At 49.2% G+C, this 19,235-nt stretch overlaps 1 protein-coding gene and 2 long non-coding RNA genes across 24 annotated transcripts in view; 2 read left to right on the forward strand and 1 right to left on the reverse strand.

Annotated features, from left to right (window-relative positions):
- The first annotated feature begins 946 nt into the window (after positions 1-946).
- On the forward strand, positions 947-11,606 carry LOC140602650 (uncharacterized). 4 transcript variants are annotated; one of them, XR_012005551.1, is made up of 7 exons: positions 947-1,312; positions 1,603-1,655; positions 1,928-2,038; positions 2,349-2,587; positions 7,769-7,897; positions 10,337-10,484; positions 11,310-11,606. It is a non-coding gene; the product is annotated as an uncharacterized lncRNA (long non-coding RNA). The 4 variants fall into 4 exon arrangements; XR_012005550.1 differs by having other exon boundaries at positions 947-1,655; XR_012005553.1 differs by lacking the exon at positions 1,928-2,038.
- Positions 11,607-14,446: 2,840 nt separating this feature from the next.
- On the reverse strand, positions 14,447-15,784 carry LOC140602667 (uncharacterized). Its single transcript, XR_012005573.1, has 2 exons — positions 15,263-15,784; positions 14,447-15,132 (listed from the first exon to the last, which is right to left on the reverse strand). It is a non-coding gene; the product is annotated as an uncharacterized lncRNA (long non-coding RNA).
- Positions 15,535-19,235, forward strand: part of ERI3 (ERI1 exoribonuclease family member 3) — a 127,963-nt gene continuing 124,262 nt past the window's right edge. For 5 of the 19 annotated variants that reach the window (XR_012005556.1, XR_012005558.1, XR_012005557.1 and 2 more), the window contains exons 1-2: positions 15,619-15,978; positions 17,993-18,068. Coding sequence is in view for 5 of the 19 variants with exons in the window: in XM_072772512.1 (XP_072628613.1) it covers positions 15,844-15,978; positions 17,993-18,068 (211 nt within the window). In the remaining 14 variants the exon portion in view is untranslated. The other 14 variants (XM_072772509.1, XM_072772514.1, XM_072772513.1 and 11 more) reach the window with 12 other exon arrangements.

A 19,235-nucleotide genomic window follows, 5' to 3' on the forward strand; every position in this document is an offset into this window, starting at 1 on the left:
CCTCAGGACCCAATGGAACTCAGTTTTAGTGAAAGGATGAAGTTCTAGGACCTCCCTGAAAAACCACGCAGCAGCAGGGGGAGTACGGGCCCACAGAGAAGGTTTGAAGGCATACAAAGTGGGGAGAAAGGGAGCATTAAGATATTTTCTCTATGACTGTTTTAATTTTCTCTATCATTTTAATTCTATTGAATCCTACTCCAGGGCATCCGGGGTAGCTCAGCAGTTTAGCGCCTGCCTTCAGCACAGGGCGTGATCCTGGAGACCTGGGATCGAGTCCCACATCGGGCTCCCTGTGTGGAGCCTGCTTCTCCCTCTGCCTGTGTCTCTGCCTCTCTCTCGTGTGTCTCTCATGAATAAATAGATAAAATCTTTAAAAAATAAAATAAATAAAAATAAATAAATCCTACTCCATCTGCGTAGTACTTAAGTTCTATGAGCCAGGCACTGTACTAACTTCTTCACATGAACTGTTATGAATTATTAATTCAATCCACACAACATATGAAGTGGGCACTATTATTATTCCCATTTTACAGGTGAAACTGGGACTTAGGGGGTTTAAAGCGCATGGCACTGGCAAGTAGTGGAGCAAAGTCTGAATCCCAGGATGGTCTGACTCCAAGGCTTAATCTTTAAACAGCCACATACTATCAGCCATTCTCTTCACGCCAGCTGCCTTGAGATAGAATGAGGAAAGAGGGTGTGTGTGCGCGCGCGTGTGCATATGTGCATGTGCCTGTGTGTGCACCTATGGCAGGCAGGGGAGATTTTTCTAGCACCGGCTGTGCTGAAGAGCTTCAGGATTTTTACTAGTTCATCCAACCCTTTATCCAACTAACATTCAATGAATACCTAGTTACTAGAGAATAATAAGGAGTGAAACAGATGTCTTGCCATTATGCCCTCACCACTTCCCTTAGGGAAGGTTCTTCTGTAAGGGGAGGGTTGCCGCTGGAGACAGGAGCAGAAAAGGGAAGGCCTCTATAGGGAAGGCTGTACTCCTTGGCCCAGATAGCTCGGAGGGCTGGAGGAGGAATAATAGGATTGGCTATTTGGCCCAAGATGCCAACCGCTTTCCTCTGCTTCAAGAGCTACCCCTGATGGGTCTGGTCAGAAGTACTGATGGTCTAGTCCTCAGAGTTCCCTTCAGTTATGGCCTGTGTGTCATCTTCCCTTCCTTGGGGATCTCGGTCCTGTACCCTGACCCACCACATCGCTAGAGTGATTGGTTACTCTCTACCCGCCCCCCCCTCAAGTTTCCCTATCAAGTAACCACCTGTCTACTTGGCCTCCTGCATGCATTTTGGAGGTGCAGTCCTACCTTGGCCCAAATTTTCTTTTTTCTTTTTTTCTTTGGTTTTGTTTTGCTTTGAGTTCAGCTTGGAAATACTAACTATCAAAATAGTAATAATTTACATTTAGTGAGCATGTACTGTGTATCAGGCCTTGTGCCAAAAGCTCTATGCATGACTTCATTTCATTATTCTGAGTTGACCCTGTGATGGGAGGTCGGGCCTACGGTTAGAGGAGAGCCCGAGATAGGGGTGCAGGAGGACTCTGCTGGTGAGACTCGCTGCTGCTCCTGTGCTTGTCCTGCAGGTTCAGCCCACTACAGAGCGCCACCGGCCTCAGGCGACACCCAGTGTCCCCAGGTGAGCCGAGGGTTCGCAGGGCTCAGCGCTGGGCTCGGCCTGTCGCTCCCCTTCTCGGAGCAGGCATCTCTGCCAGGTCGGCGCCCTTTCCCTTGGCTTCCTTTGTGCTTTTCCTGGCCGTGGCTCATGCTGTTCCTTCTGCCCAGAATCCCTCTTTTCCGTTTTCTGCCTGGTAAAATCCTTATTTTTCAAGCCATGCTTTAATGTCACCCTGACCTCCCTGCCCTCCCCTGTCAGAATTAATTGCTCCCTCCTTTTGTGTTGCTCAACAGCACTTATCACCGCGAACTGTAGTTACTTGTTTCGCCACTCAGCCTGGGGGAAAGGGAGGCAGAGGCCCCTTTCGATTCACCTTCTGGTCTCCAGGGCTCAGGGGCCGCCCAGTAAGTGTTTGCTGAAGCCCACTGGGACTGGGGCAGGGGGCTGGGGGCCCCTGCCCCCCCAATCCCTGCTCTCTAAACCTCTAGCTCCCAGGCTGGCCCAAACCCGATCCCAGGGACTAGGATAGGATCCCCTCAGCGGGGAATATATCTGTCCTTCTTCCCCACTCCCCAGATGACTCCCCTTCTTCAGGGGCCAGCCTGCCCACCGGCTTCTCTCTTGGCACCCCCTTCTAGCCCAGGGCTCCCCTCTCTCCCCATTTAGCGGCATCTGCGGATTTCATTAACTTGCTACTTAACCCCTCTCGCTCAGATCAGCTCTGAAGATGATAAATCAGGCCCGGGGCTCATCCGTGCAGCGGCCAGCCTCTCCACACACCCCCTCTAAAGAGGCTCTGGCTGCCTCTATTCATCACCGGCTGCCCTCCCTTCCTCCTGCGGCCTCCTTGCTTCGTACCCCCCACACCCCCAAGCAGACGGTGTCAGTGTTGCTACGGCCCAGCCACTTGGGGTTGAATTCTGGACGGAGATTCAGGACATACCCTGGAGCTGGTGAGCTTCCTAGGCCAGATCACCTTTGTCCCTTGGGGGGCTGTGGGCCTCGGCTTCCCTGGGCATGGCAGGGGTTAGCCCAGAGGCAGCACCCAGGGGCTGCAGTAGAGGGAGACCCTGGCCTGGAAAATGATGGGAGGGATGAGAGAGCAGAGGCTCCCTTCCTAGCTACCTTTATTTCTCTGTGTGTGCAGGGGGTGGGGTGGTGCGGGTGGTGGTGGTGGTGGCAGCCAGGGTGGCTGGCTGGACCTGCCTTCTCATTCCTTCCTTTCTTTCTCAAGACCTTCCACTCCTTCCCTGCCTAGATCTTCCCAAGAGCCCTCCTTTAAATGTCCTTCTCGGTGACACCGCTAGTCTCACAGGCACCCACCCTTTCTTCACCTCCTCCTAGACATGGGTGGGATGAGGACTGCTGTAGCAGTGGCCCTGGTGGTGGGGTGTGCAGAGCAGCGCCCAGACTCTTCCCCATCCAGTTCCCCCACTGTGGCAAAGCTGCCCCTGCTCTGGGACTTCCTTCTCCCCCTCATCTTTGTAGCTCCCTCTCCCCTTATTTCTTGAGGCTCCTCTGCTTACACTCAACCTGTGACCCCTCTATCCTACTGCCACCTGTCACTGAGGCTGCCCTTCTGCCCTGTGGGCAGATTACCTGTGCCTCAGTGGAGTGCTAGAGCTGGCCAGCAGTGTGGTTTTTCTTGGTTTAGCAAAATGGCCCCTTTCCCTTCCACCCTCCACCCCAGCTGCTTCTTTAAGCCCTGCCCAAATACCATCTTTAATTTTCCTTTCTCCCTATGGTTACCTTTTCCTCTCTCCCTCAGGCTCCAGGTCTCTCCTCCTGGCCCCTCTCTCCTTCCCTCCCATGGCTCCTCTCCTATTCTCTTCCCCCATTTATAGGACTTCCTAAAAGGTACCACCCCAAATTTGTCAGAAACCTCACCTTTTTGTCATTCTAATCAGGATCCTTCTGGTTCTCTCTGTCTTTTTTTTTTTTTATGATAGTCACAGAGAGAGAGAGAGAGAGAGAGAGAGGCAGAGACACAGGCAGAGGGAGAAGCAGGCTCCATGCACCGGGAGCCCGATGTGGGATTCGATCCCGGGTCTCCAGGATCGCGCCCTGGGCCAAAGGCAGGCGCTAAACCGCTGCGCCACCCAGGGATCCCGGTTCTCTCTGTCTTTAGAGATCTCACCTCTCTGGGCCCCTTCCTATCACCTCCACCTGCCCTCCTTGTGTCCCCTCCAGCACACATTCTCACTGTCATTCTAGCCTTCCCAGGGGACAGTGTCCTGCCCCCTGCCTCTGCCCCCAGTTCGTACCCTACCCCTTTCCAGTCCTCCTCTCCTTTAGCATTCTTCTTCTAAGGGAGTCTAAGCCATTGGATGTTCCTTCAGCAACCCCCGCCCCCACCACCACGTGTGCTTTTGTCAGGTGCTATTTCTACCATGTCTTCATTACCTCCTAATTGGCCAAATCTCTTTTCTTTATTTTTCTTGTTAAAGACAGATTTAAAGAACGAGTTCAGTAGCTCAGCCATTTTCAGACCATCATTAATTTCCCCGCCTTCTTATTTATTAATGGGGCAACTTCCTTGCTGGTATTTCTTGTTCCCTGGATATCTCTGTAAAAGCCTGCCTGGCTCATGCAGCCCCTGGGACCAGTGCTAACTCACTCTGACTTTGTGCTGCCCTCAGCTGCTCTGGCATTCCCTGCACAGTCCCCTCTGCTCTTGCAGCCCTCCTTGGCCAAGATCGCCCCTTCTGCTCCCTGCATTGAGGCCCAGAGCCTTCCCTCCTATACACGGAGAAGACTGAGGCTCCCAGTTCTCTGCTCCATGCCTCCTCCCTTTCCACAGCATCCTAGGTTCTACTTGAAGCCAAACAAACACATGCATGCTATCTTACTGACTCCCCAAGATCTTAACACAAAAGGACAGGCTAAAGCTCAGGGAGCAGTGCTGACTTGTGCAGGGCCACTTTGCTTAGAAGGGTTAGGGCCAGGATGGGAACCCAGCTTCACCTGGCCCCACGGCTAGTGCTTTTCCTCTCTGCCAGCCCACCTCAGGGAACCCCGCATAGAAAGGTCACGTTTAGGGTAAGTTGTGATAGTTGTGATCCAGACAGCAATGCTGGGATCAGTGAAGGCAGCAGCACAGTGGGGAGTAGAGGTCAGCAGCCTAAGCCTCAGTAGGGCTGTGGTCAGCAAGCAGTACTGGGTGACCGGTCTCCTTCTTCAGCACCTGACCTTTCTGGGTTCCACTTTCTTTGCCTCCAACGCCAGTTAGCTAAAGGACTCGTGTTCTGATGAGGGCATTACTAACACGTGGGAGCAGTATCTGGGCTCTTTCTATGCTTCTGAAGGCTGGGTCTGTGCATATACTCTTTTTGAGGCCTTTTGATTCTAGTTCTCTGGGAGCCTCAGCCCTTCTCTGCAGGTGAGAGGGTTGGTCCTGCTGCTGCCCACCCACCTCTGCCCATGCACAGGTGGAAGTCAAAATCAGTAAGCACTGGGCTCCTCTGGCAGACAGCTACCGCCCTAGAATCCAGACCCCAGGTCCAAGCATATGCTGACTCCACTAATGGCTCCTAAACCTTCTTGAATATGAAAGATGGGGGGGTCTAGCCTAAGATAGAGGCTACTTAAAAGCAAAAAGACTTCTGATATGGTCTTGTTAAGATCTTTCCATAATCAGGAATATTCCTGTTATCCCTAGGCTCTGAGCCCAGACTCCAGGTGAGGATGTAGCATGCCCAGGGACCATCGTTAAGGCTGTAGCTGCTTCCACATTGCCAGTGAGAGATGAGATGGTGATGAGGATAGTGATCCCAAGTCAGGGTAGAGGCCTTGAGGTCCCCCGTGGTTGCCACTAAATGCCAAGTCATTGCTCTTCTCTTTGGAAAAGAAAGCTCTGGGCAGGCCCATCGCAGGATCCGGGGAAGAAAAGGCAGAGACTGAACTCAGGACAGAATCATCCTGTGCAATCTGGCCCTCTGGCAGCAGTAGCTGGGAGCAGCAGCAGCAGCAGCAGCACAGGGGAGGAATCCCCTGAGGCCATGCCCTGGGAGCCATGTTTTTACACTAAAAGACCTTGTTTCTTGTCTCGTCCTGGTCATAACCCTGCTTAATAGAGACATTAAGATGAATGATTGAAACTGCCTCTTTCCCTGCAGCTAGAAGGGGAGGGGCAGCCTGGGTGACCCTGGACAGAGGGGACACTCTGTGGGATGGGGTTGGGGTGGGAGGGGATCCACAAAGCATCCCTCTCCAACACAGAGCCTCAGCTTTTGTAGACTGAAACCTCCTGTCCCAAAAGTGTTCCCCAAAGGCTGCCTCATCCAGCAGGGCTTCTCTGCACTGACCTCCAAGGCTGCATCTGCCTCCCCAGCATTAGAGAGGGGCTGATGCCAGTAGGAAAAACCATCCCACGTAAGGGGATGGCAGGGATTTTTGTTTATACAGACTTTCAAAGGGGCTTTCATAAGCTTCTAGACACACAAGTTTTCATATTTATAAAGACAATGGCTAACAGTTCTTGGGTTTTCTCTGCATGTTTCAGGGGCTGTGTTTTATATGCATTGTCATACGCAGTCTCACAATAGCCTCGTGATACAGAAAGAATTATTATCCCCAATTTACAGATGAGAAAACTGAAGTTTTGAGACGTTAAGCCACTTGCCCAAGGTCACCCAGCTAATAAGTAGTAGTGTTTGGCTATGAATCCAGACAGTCTGACTTCAGAGCCTGGGCTGGGAACCGCTGCATCATATACTGTCTGCAGTCTTAAAAACTGTCATGGTCTTGGATTGGGAGGATCGGGGTTTTTGTATCAGATAGGGAATTGATTTAGAGGTCAGAGACAACCGTTAGGGATAAACAGGCTCATCTCTGGATGGGGTTGCAGAAGCAGTGGGAGCCCCAGGGAGTACCACTGAGACAGGCCTCATTTACCATGTTTATGACAGGTCTGGCAGAGGGCAGCTCAGGGAAAGCTGCCCCTTCAGAGATGATGCCGAACATTTTGGGCAGGAAAATGTCTTGCTTTTTGTTTTTCTCCAGACCCCCTACCCCTACTCCCTGCACCTGGTCTTATGCTGGACGGGCATGGAGCAAATAAATATTCAATAAACAGCTTCTAAAAGATAGAGGCTACTTAAAAGCAAAGAGCCACAGCAGCCTTGGACCATTTTCAGTGGAAAGGAGAATGCTCTGTGCTTGCAGATGTGAGTGGATGCATTCGGGGAAGGCGGGCAGGTGGGCCAGAAGGATTGCTACTCCGTGTGTGGCCCGGGGGCCAGCAGCATCACTTAGGAATTTGTTAGAAATGCAGCATCTGAGGCCTTTCTTAGACTCCATAATTACAGTTTGCATTTTAACAAGATTCCCAGGTGACAGGAATGCACACTAGTTTGAGAAGCAATGCGCTAGCACGGAACAGACCTCATCACTGCTCTACTTTAAAGCTTTTCCGTGGCTCTCTATTGCCCTCAAGCTCAAGTCCAAACCTATTAAGGAGGCTCACTTTAAGACTAAGCATGGTCTAACTCTTGCCTACTTCAAACTCCTCTTTCACCACGGGCTCTGTCACCCTTGCTGCTCCAGTAATGCCAATTTTTTTCTTTGTAGGGCTCATTTCTTTGCCTTGTGACTCATTTCCTTGCCTCATGGCTTTGCTCATGCTATTCCCTTTGTCTGGACTGCTCTCTCTTCTTCACTCCTTTCTTCCCCACTATTCCTTGGCCTGGGAAATTCCTACTCAGAAAAAGACTTGACTTCAATGCTAAACTGTTCAAGTTGTGATCAGTACCTCCTCTTCAAACTTTCACTGCAATTGGTCTCTCTCTATGATTACAGTTATCTGAGTGACACATTTCTTTACCAGTGTCTGCCTCATTACAGTGTAAGCTCTATGAGGGCGGAACTGTGTCTCTTGTTCTTGTTCCTGTCCTGTGCATTCAAGGAGCCAAGTACAAAGCAGATATTCAAAGAATATTGTTGAATCTTGGGAAAGTATATACTTTGAGAAGGATGGGCTCAAGCTCTTAGTTCAGCTGCGGTTGCTGGAGGAGATCTCCTGAAGTGTTCGGATGCCTCCTAAAAGCCCTACAGCATTCTCAGGTCCTGGGGGGTGTGGTCAGGCACTGCCTACAGATTAAAATGCTGAGGGGCACCTGGCTGGCTCTCTATTTCAGGGTTGTGAGTTCAAGCCCCACAGTGGATGTGAAATCAACTTAAAAAGAAGAAGGAGGAGGAGGAGGAAGAGGAGGAGGAAAGGGAGAAAAAGAAGAAGAATGCTGAGCAAGCCCCTCTCCTGTGGATTAGTGAGTGCCACGCAGGGTAGGACACATAGATGGGGTCTAAGGGCTTAGAGAGAGAAGGAAAAGAAGCAATCACATCCTGGGGCAGGGCACATTTCTCAGGAGGTTCAATGGTAGAGATGGAAACAGGGAAGGCACCTCGTTGAGAGAACATCATCAGCAAAGAAAGTCTTGGAGCAGAGAAGTAAGTGCAAATACCTTGATGAGTAACAATTAATCCTTTTGGGCTGGAAAAGAGGGGAGGTAAAGAACTACTAGGAAAGAAGCCTGGAAGTGTAGGTTGGAGCTGTGTGTAAAGCACTTGAAGGCCAAATCAAGATCAGGAAGGAGGAACTATGAAATCACAAGGGGTCCAGTGGAAGGACAAGGCTGTATTTGTCTGAGAAGGCCAAGAAAAGTGGCAGACAGTACCAGTTTATACATTGAATCTTAGGGGGAATATGCAGTGTAATGGAGGTCCTAGTGGGTTGGGGCTGATACTGGGCTACATCCATGGTGGGGAGTTAGGCAACACTCCTGACCCAAACATCTATTTGTTTTTTTTTGTTTTTTGTTTTTTTTTTTTATTTATGATAGTCACACAGAGAGAGAGAGAGAGAGGCAGAGACACAGGCAGAGGGAGAAGCAGGCTCCATGCACCAGGAGCCCAATGTGGGATTTGATCCCGGATCTCCAGGATCGTGCCCTGGGCCAAAGGCAGGCGCCAAACCGCTGCGCCACCCAGGGATCCCCAAACATCTATTTGAATCTACCATTTACATGGGGCTACACAGCCAAACAAATTAATTTGAACCAAGCCTGAACCATAACTGGATCAGGTATATACCAGCATGATTACAGTGCGGGAGTATGGACAACCCAATGGATAGCAGATTGCCAGAATAGCCAATAGAGCTTGAGAGAGAGAGGCTTAATGATAGAGGGGCAATGAGCCAGTTTCCACAGTAAGACTAATGGTTCAAGAGGACCATGGCTCTGATTCAGTATGGTGATTTTTACATAAACTCACCCAATCCTGGCTACTCTCATGGTAGGAGGTATGCAGAATGAGAAGAAAAAGGACTAGTTGAATAAGTGGAAAGAGTTGTCTCCAAAACACTTAAGAGCTCAAATACCCTGCTGCAGGGCTTCATATCCTACTAGCTGAATGTAATATGTAGGGATTCTTCTTACTTCGTGAAAGAATGCTGTGTTCTCACACTGTCATGGTGTCACTAGAACTGAGCGCGCCAAGCAGAGGCATTCAAGGCCAGCATCTATGGTGCACTTAGTGATAGAAGCCAGCAGAGCACAGTAGCTTGGATTGATCCATGGTCACAACTGAGGGGTTTGTTTTTTTTTAAAGATTTTATTATTTATTTATTTATTTATGTATTTATTTATTTGAGAGAGAGAGAGAGAGAGAGAGAGAGAGAGGCAGAGGGAGAAGCAGACTCCATGCAGGGAGCCTGATGTGGTACTAGATCCTGGGACTTTAGGATCATGTCCTGAGCCAAAGGCAGTTGCTTAACCACTGAGCTACCCAGGCATCCCAACAACTGAGGGTTTTTAAAGAAACATTGCTGGGGACTGGTGCTTCTACAGGAGCAGGTAGGGTCCTAGGATTAGCAAGACTGGCGTGTTGTGTTAATGTTAACATAGACTCGTTGGTATCGCCAGCCGGAATGGCCTTGCATCAGACAAGCTACAAGGCAGTCTGGGGAATAGACACAGAGCCATCAGGCAGCAGCAGTTTGTGAGTGGGTTTACAAAAACTGAGGGAGCCTGGCCTGGAGGAGAGGAGACATCAGTGTCACTCCAAAGGGTCCAGGGTGAACACTGGCATCTGATCAGTGATGGGAAGCTATAACAGGCAACAGGAGACAGCTGAACTTGAAGCTGAGATGGAAACAGGCAAAAGAGGGGAGCGCTGGTGGCTGATGACCAACCTCAAGAGACACCTGATGAAGGAAACTTGACTCACTGAGCATCCTATGTGACGTTGGGTGTGTACTGTGGTTGGTGCTTTCTTCACTCTATTGGTTATGCAGGTATTATCTCCATTTCATAGTGGAAGAAACAGGCCAAGATAAGGTGACTTTGCTTATTCATCAAATATACACACTTGGAATATAAAGACGATTAAAACACAGTCCTCTTCTTTGAGGACCACAGAATATTGGTCCAGAGGCAGACAAGGGAAGACATAAGCATGAAGCGCAATGACACTACAAAGAGGTTCCCCAAGCCACAGAGTCAGTAAGTATCAGAGCCAGGATCCAATTCCTGGATTATCTGGATCCAAACTTTAGTGCCTGCCCCCGCTAGCTGCATCATAGCTGCATGATAATAGTTGTCAGCTTAGTCAGAGTCCAAGTTCTGAGAAACAGCAGTAGGGGTAGCCCCTGCAGCTGGCAAGGAATTTGTTTGTTTTTTTAAAAGATTTTGTTTGTTTATTCATAGAGACACACACAGAGAGAGGCAGAGACACAGGCAGAGACACAGGCAGAGGGAGAAGCAGGCCCCCTACAGGAAGCCCGACGTGGGACTTGATCCCGAATCTCCAGGATCACACCCCAGGCTGCAGGCGGCACTAAACCGCAAGGAATTTGTAAGAGCAAGAAGAGGACATTGGGAATTGGGATGGGACATGTACAGGTGACCCAGCAGCAGCCCAGGTCCAGAAGAAGAGATAGATGATGGTGGCCTCAGGGTTATCAGGTCATGGAGGCCTTCCCCTAGGACAAGACTGATTCCAGTGCCTAGAGGTGGCAGTGTGTGGTTCTAGTTCTGTCAGCCACTGGAGGCAAGAAACCAGGCTGCTTCTTAGAGAGGCAGATTGGGACCAGAAAATTGGAGGGGAGGGGGTGTCTCAAAAATCAAGTTGGGAGTGAGAGGAGAGCCCATATTGGGAATGGGAGTAGGGAAATGGGAATGAAATCAGACAGTTTAGGGGCTGGAAGGAAAACCTGTCCAGTCTCCTTTTTGCTTCTATTGAGTTCAATACACCCTGACAGGATTGTCTGCCTTTTTGAAACACCTCTTTTGCTTTAAAAGCTTGTCTTTTCCCTCCCCTCTGAGCATCAGATCTAGAAGAGGCCTGGGGCCCCCAATCTTTTCTAGGGATGCTTTGCCTCTGACTAGAGTGGACTGGACAACCCAAGCCAAGCTTCCATACTTAGGGTAGGGCTGTGAGCCATACCCCTGGGCCATGTGAATCACCACGCCCTCTGGAACAGTGGGCAAGGCAGGGAGAAGTCTGAGGATGAGAGGCAGGGAGGCTAGGACAGAGAAGGCAGGGTGGAATAGCTTGGGGGAAGAGAGCCTCCCTGGGCAGGTGGCTCCATTTGATTTCCGATTTAAAGGGGAGGCTTAGATGGCCAAGAAGAAAAAGGCTAATAAGAAAAATATTAAACTGCAGTGTGTGTGTCCCCAGGGACTTCCTGTTGCCATGACTGACCTCCAGGAGAGCGCCATTCGTTCCCGAGCATGGCAGCTTTATAGGCACTTGTAGGCCTGCAAAGAACACCAATTTGCTGCCGCAGTTTGTTTTGATAACTGAAACTTTCAATAAATCTATATTAAAATCAAAGGGAAAATTAACTGGGCCCCAGTGAGGGGCACGGAGATAAGGGAGCACATTACCACCCTGGCCTCAGCCACCCCACATCCATCTCTCAGTTCAGATTCAGGTCACCAGGGAGATGAATGGCTTGGGCTCATGGGGAACAGCCTTGGGGAAAGCCAGGCAGAGAAGGCACAACCAGGTCTGGCTCCCACTGCTCCTGCAGCAGAGACTGTGGGGGGCAGAGGATTGGGGGTGGGGGTAGGAAGGTGGGGGAGTGGTCATGGTGGGAAGAGGAGTTGGACAGAGGCATGGGGGAGGGGCAAGAATAATAGTAATAACAGCCAGTATTTACTGAACTCTTTCTGCTGGATGCTATACTAAGCGTGTTTGTATTTAATTCTAATAAGGAGATACTAGTGTTACCTCCACTCTAGAAATGAAGCAATGCAGCCTCATTGCTGTGGCTTGCCTAAGGTCACAGAGTTAGGACTCAAACCTGAGCAGGCTGTCTCTGGGCTCACACTCCTAACTGCACCGTGTGGGCTTATGCAGCGTACAGTTTTCCCCATTTTTAGATAAAATGGTTTCAGACCCAGCCTGGGTTGGCTCAGCCTTGTCAAGTTTGTGGGCTGTCATGCCGGCACTGTCGTTGGGTCCTTGTCCTTGGGTCTCCTCCATTGCTGGTTAAGGTCCCAGCTTTGCTGGCCATCTTGCTGTTTTCCCTTGTGGTTTCACAGAGCAGCCGAAGAACCAACCTGGCCGTCTAATTCCTGCTCTGTGTTCACTTTGGCTCAGTCACTTCATCCATCAGCCAGGAGGCTGCCCAAGGTATATCTGTGTCTGTGTCCTGGACTCAGTTCATCTGCCTCCAAAAATTCACTTGCCCCATCTGTACCCCCACCCCGTGCCTTGGCCACTTGTCTTCTGGACAGCCCAGCTGCCATTACTGTCACCTCATTTACTAACACAGCTGGTTGTCTTAGCCTCCTCAGGAGGAGGGTTACGTTTTGACAGAGCTTCCCGTGTGCCCACTGTACGGGGACTGCAATGGGCCCAATTTGGCCAAACCAGGGCTGTGACTCCTCTCATCATTTCTAGTCTCAGATGAATCCCTGTGCTTTTAGGGTGTGGGATCTGGCGCCCCCTGTGGCTACCGGAGTGCTTGGGGTAACACAACCTCCCTTTCCTTTTAAAAGTGATGGCTTGGGATCCCTGGGTGGTACAGTGGTTTAGCGCCTGCCTTTGGCCCAGGGTGTGATCCTGGAGACCGGGGGTCGAATCCCACGTTGGACTCCTGGTGCATGGACCCTGCTTCTCCCTCTGCCTATGTTTCTGCCTCTCTCATCTCTCTGTGACTATCATAAATAAATAAATAAATAAAAAAAATTAAAAGTGATGGTTCTATATGGCCTCCATGACAGAGCAACTAGCTGTGTTTCTGTTTTCACATACAACCTTGTATTTTCTTCCTTTTCTTCTCTGCCTCACTTGCCTTTGTCTCCTCAACTCTTGCTGCCTTGGGATTATATTTCCCAATGAAGTTTTACCATATAAGCTTTACCTTAGGCTCTGTTTTCTAGGAAATCAGAAAACAGAGGGAATTACAACAGAGCCAAAGGCTTAAGGGAACCAAATGTATGTTAGGCAGCAGTGTAAGGCACCAATGTATACTCATCTCTTAAACTGTTCTATTATTTTATTTTTTAAAAAGATTTTAAAAAGATGAAAAGATTTAAAAAGATCTATTTTTTAAAAAGATTTTTAAAAGATTTCTTCATGAAAGACAGAGAGAGAGAGAGAGAGAGAGAGAGAGGCAGAGACACAGGCAGAGGGAGAAGCAGGTTCCATGCAGGGAGCCCAACATGGGACTTGATCCCAGGTCCCCAGGATCATGCTCTGAGCCAAAGGCAGACGTTTAACCGCTGAGCCACCCAGGCATCCCAAACTGTTCTATTATTTGAATACACTCTGCCTGGAATTTGTCCAAAAAGAGCTTATATATAACATAGTTTGGTGAGGTCCTGGAAGTGTAGGGGTGAGCTCTAGAGCACCGAGGAAAGAGCGCATGCTGGGGAAGTTAAGGGCACCATGGAAGGCTCCATGGAGGATATTGGTGCTGGGCCTTAAAGGAAACTTCCAATTCAGACACTGTAGGTTGACTTCATTCTAACAGCAAGGAAGGTTGATTGTGCCCTATTTTTAGGCCAGATTCAGGACATATGAAAGACAGGGACAGGAGGAACCATCTCAGGGCCTCTAATTTGTCAAATTTAATTTATCTGCTTACTTATTTATTGTTTGTTCTGCCTCTCCCTTCCCCTTCCCAGTATAAAGGCGCCTCAAGGATACAGGTGTGCCTTATTGCCTAGCGAATCCCTAGCACCAGAAACAGTGCCGACGCTTAGCAGAGGCATTATATATTTTTTTTTTTAATTTTTTTTTTTTAATTTATTTGTGATAGTCACAGAGAGAGAGAGAGAATGAGGCAGAGACACAGGCAGAGGGAGAAGCAGGCTCCATGCACCGGGAGCCCGACGTGGGATTCGATCCCGGGTCTCCAGGATCACGCCCTGGGCCAAAGGCAGGCGCCAAACCGCTGCACCACCCAGGGATCCCAGCAGAGGCATTATAAATATATGTTGACTGACTAATTAACCGCAATTAATGTCTAGATGACATTAACAGGAGCAAGAAGACCCAATCCCAGCTCCAAAAATCAGAGAATAGGAAGGTATGTCTCCACTTTACTGACCTTGGGTTAAGTGACATCTGTCCTTGCTGACGTCTATTTCTTCCTTTGTCCACAAACATTTACCAGATTCCTGCTTTATATTCGGAACTGCGCTGGGAATTACGGATACACCATGAACAATACAGAAGTAATGCTTACCTTAAATGAATTTACAGCCCTGGGGTGGGAGAGACAACAAGGAAATCGGTAATTACAAAACAACACGATGAGCTCTGTAGGTGCCGAGTAGAAACACCTAACTCGTTAGGCGGGATTGAGCAAGACATTCCCTTAATATGGTATTCTCAAGCATTCCCAGCTCAGGCAGGAACCATTACGTTAAGGTCAGATCTCACAGAAATGGTGGGCCCAGAAGTGACATCATTTTGTTATGCGAAAATATGCAAATGACAGAGAGAGGGCTTGGCGACCAAAGCTGGGCCCGGAAGTGACATCATTTTCTTATGCGAAAATATGCAAATGACAGAGAGAGGGCTTGGCGAGCAAAGCTGGGCCCGGAAGTGACATCATTTTCTTATGCGAAAATATGCAAATGACAGACGGAGGGCTTGGCGACCAAAGCTGGGCCCGGAAGTGACATCATTTTCTTATGTGAAAATATGCAAATGGCAGACAGGGGGCTTGACGACCAAAGCTGGGCTCGGAGGATGCCTCCTGCTGGTTGGGAAGCTGTTGGAGCCATCACCGGTTCGGCCAGGGCTGGGGGTTCCCCCCTAGAACCTGTTACCCATAACTTCCCAACGAGCCATAGACAAGATGAAGGAGCCCCTCTCTGGCTTTAGCTAGACTTCTCTCTGGACGACAGAACAGATGCGGTAGCTCCCGAAGCTGGAGGCCGGAATCCTTTCAACTCCGCCGTTCCCTCCGGGGCCAATTCAAACAAATCCGTTCTCTCTTCCGTAGGAAGGCCCTCCAAAATCGAAGGATCTTCTTCTTAGCCTAAAATCGGCCTCCTCTTAGCTCTCCCCAGTCCTCCCTCAGAGAGTGGAGGATAATGACTTGTTGAACCAACAAGTCGCGAGAAGGTGTCCCCTAAATCGAACCCGTCGTGTTATGAGCCTATACTCACCTCATAAGTATATTGGGAGGTGGGGAAACGGAAGAGGGGGGCCTGGGTCGCTCTAGGCCTTAGGAAGTTTTCGTTATTTAAAACATTTCTTTCCCAGCTCGTGAGCGAGCTCCCCCTTCACTTCTTCTGAGTACGTGCAACCTCAAAACTACAAGTCCCATAAGGCCAGCCGCGGGGAGGCACCATCTTGACACACTTTAGCGCGCATGTCGGCGGGAGAGCGAGCATTTGGGGGGAAGAAGCCCCGCCCCCTTGCAGCCCATTGGTCGGGGCCGAAAGCGGCGGGCTCAGCGGTTGGCCACCGCGCCCGCCCGTCAGTCGCGTCGGCCGGGGTCAGAGTGCGCGGAGGTGAGTCGGTGTGTTGTGGACTCGTGGTGCTGGCTGCCGCTGTTGAGGCGGCCGGGAACGGGCGGTGGGGAGCGGGCGGAGCTGGCCTTGCCTCCGCCTGGCCGGCGCCGCAGTCGGCGCGGGCCGCGCCCGCCGCCGTAAACTGCCCTGAGCGCCTGCTGAGGCCGAGGGAGACGTCGGGGCCTGCACCTGGAGGGAGCCTGCCGCGCTGGCCCCGAGGAGGGGGCGTTGCCATGGCGACAGCCTCTCCCGCCGCTGACGGGGGGCGGGGGCGGCCCTGGGAAGGAGGGCTGGTCTCCTGGCCCCCTGCCCCTCCCCTTACTCTCCCCTGGACTTGGATGGGCCCGAGTTGGGGGCAACACCCTGGGGTGGGTGATGCGGAGAGGCCCCCCAGATTGGGCCCTGGTGAATGCATGTGGGGTGAGGGTCGCGGCGCGCAGTTTGTGCAGTCTGAGGTGCTGGCCCGTGTGCTCGCCCTGGATGCATGATCTACTGAGTAACGTTCTGGCCGAGAGGGAGCGGGGCAGGGCTTTGGAAGACCGACTGGGTGGGGTGATTAGGGTGCTGACTTCTTACTTGAGATTACTAGGGAAGAGGAAAAGAGGTTTGACTACGGAGAATAGAAACTGAACAAAGAGGTAGCGGATAGAATAACCCCACTCTTACCTCTCCAGCACATACACGAGGTTAGCACTTCACCTCTTGGTAGATCTGTAGCTGGTGTAGATGTAGATGGTGGAAGGAGTGAATAATGGGCCTAACCTAGCTAGCTTTCTCTTTGTTTTTACTGCAAATGTTCCAGCAACAGGTGTTCTCTTAAAACAAAAAAGCATGAACTTGGATTGAGGCTTGACTGTGAGTTCTTGCATAATGTAACTTCTGGTTGACTTGGAAGGAAGATGCTGAATGTGGCCCCTTCCTGGGGGGTTTGGGTTCTACCCTTAGGGTTGGATTCTTGCAAACTGATAATGCCCATCATTGTCTCTGCTCTAGGTCTCTGGCCACCTCTATGGTATTAGCTCTTATCAGACATTTTAGCAATCTCCGAGCTAAAGGGCAAAAAAACACGAATCCCATTGGCTAAAGACTATACACTATTTGAACTATAGTAGCTTGTGATTGGCTGAGTGGTTTTTGATTGTAGAGTTTCTACCAGAAATTGGCTTCATCAAATTCTGCTTTATTCTGACTTTATCATACATGGCATGCCTTGTTTTAGTGGGTTCGTGCCTGGAGCTTAAGTATATTATACCTGAATCCCCTACCATTTAAAAGCCAATTTATAAACAGGGACTTGGAGTGTGACTCCACTAATGTGTGTGTCTGTGATCTTGGTTAGAAACCCACTTGGCTGCCTTTCCTCAGAGAGGTGGGGTGTGGGGGAAGGGAGCTGCCGGGAAGTGATTGATAAGGTTTCCTTTATGGATTCTGTGGTGCTTCACTGGAGCTCAGAGCACTTTGGCAACTTAAGCACTCCAAATTAAAAGCTCATTAACAATTCCTGCCCAAGGATCCTGTAAATAATCGGCTAGCTAGGTCCTAGAGCTTGGCTGAGAGCTCTCCTTCCAACTTGAAATTTCCAAATAAAAGTGCCTTTATTCCCTTTCATTTTGAAAAGTGTTTTCTTTGTGGTAGGGTAAGTCGGTGAGTGGTCTTTCCCAGGGGATCTGAGTAGCATAAAATCTTAAATGCGTAGAGTGTTAGACTAGAGGAATACAGGAATAGATTGGTTCCAAACCCAAGTGTTTCTTTGTGCAAAGGGCGTTGCTAGCTTACAAGAGCACCTCTGCAGCTTCTAGTCTTTTGGAAAATCTGAATTAGGTGATAAATATGATAGGTGTCCAGTAATGGTTTGACTTATGGTTTGGTTACACTTTGACTTTCTTAGGACTTGAGGTAGACCTGGAAGTATATTGCAAGTGTTCAAAGGTCTGTTTGGCCATTTGCAGTATGGCCTGTGGGTTTGTGGAAACCAGCCCCGCCCCCAATCCTGTCCGTAGTTTCTGAGTTCTGAACATTGTCAGTCTTACCAGTGTCCTCTTCTTGATTAGGCTAGGATTCTGGTGTTATCCTGAGAGACACTACTTTCTTGGTCCAAGCTCAGATATTACAAATGTTTAGTGTTTCTAGGAGTTAACCTCCTTAGGAAGAAAGGTATGCTACTAGAAAACATGAAATTCATCCTTCCAAAAATATATTGTACTAGTAGCTTCTGAAAGCTCTATTCAGGATTATTCTTCCACATAAATCCCAAAGTAGTGTGAGTTTAGGAGTTTGAGGTTTGGTATGGTCCTTAAATTGTTTCAAATAGCAGCAGTCCCCAGGGGATTTGATCCTTTATACTGAAATAGACTTGTTGCAGAGATGTGTATTTATCCACAGCATTGGGGCTTTCCAGCTCTCACAGAACCTTCAGCATCCCCAGCTGGCAGTCTTGGCATCTTCGAAGTCAGGAGAGGTGAGAATCTTTTTCATGGTCAAGTTTGGCTTGACTTCTTTCTTATGAGTATTTATTTGGGTTTGAAGGGTGAGGGGATGGTGGTCGGTGTAGACTGTATTTTTCTGTGGCTTTTTCTGATTAGACACCATGAGCTCAAAGACTACTGAAATGTACCCAAAGTCTATAAAGTGGTGAGAATTAGAGGTAGGGTATCCATACTCTCAAGTTCTGTCATGATTTCTTTGTGGGCATTGCATGAGCACCTACTTTAGGTTCAGGAAGGCTGAATAGAGCTGGAATAACCCTGCATCTTGAGAAATACACAGCTTAAAAATAACAGGAAAGAACACATCGATTTGGCTTTTGATAATGCATTTGACCAAGGCCTTTAAGATTTTGGTTTGATTTGGGTTGGGAGTCACCGTTGGGTGGATGGTTAATCCCAGCCTATCTCCATTTTACAAGGATCAGAGCTGGCTAAAAAGACTGACTCTGATGATTGATATCCAGGATCTCAGAGTCTGTTTGTTCAATAATGAAGGGCCAGACACTTTGCTAGGACTGGAACTGTAGTAGGAGTAAGACAGCTGCTGTCTCTGATGCCAGAGGGCTTACAAATTCAGGTGTCTAGAGATAGGTAGTAAAAAATCAGTTCTGATACACTCTAGGAATACTATAATAAGGTAAATTTAGGTGCTTTGGGAGTACTCAAGGGTCCTCAACTCAGACTTGTAGGCTCAGAGAGGGCTTCTCAGAGGAAGGAACCCCTTTATCTAGAATTAAATGAAAACATGAGGGACCAAGTGTGAAGGTCAGAGTTTTGTTGAGTTTGAGAAACTGAAGTTCAGTGTGATTAAAACAGCATAATCAGTAGGCAGAGGGTTGGAGAATATGGTGAGAAATGAAGCAGGAAAAGTAAGCAGAGGCCAAGGCCTTATAAACTCTCAGGATTAGGTGGTAGATAGAGAAAAGGTTAGACTAGGTCAGCAAAAGACTAGGTCCTTTTTCTTAAAGGACCAGATAGTAACTATTTAGGCCTTGTGGGTCTCTGTCACAACTATACAACTCCATTCAACCCTGCTGTTACAGCATGAAAGCGGCTATAGTACAAAAATGCATGAACATGGCTATGTTTGAGTAAAACTTTATAAAAATGAGTGGCAGCTGGATTTGGCCCATGGAACA

This window comes from Canis lupus, chromosome 13 (assembly GCF_048164855.1).
Source record: "Canis lupus baileyi chromosome 13, mCanLup2.hap1, whole genome shotgun sequence".
NCBI classification, from domain to species: Eukaryota; Metazoa; Chordata; class Mammalia; order Carnivora; family Canidae; genus Canis; species Canis lupus.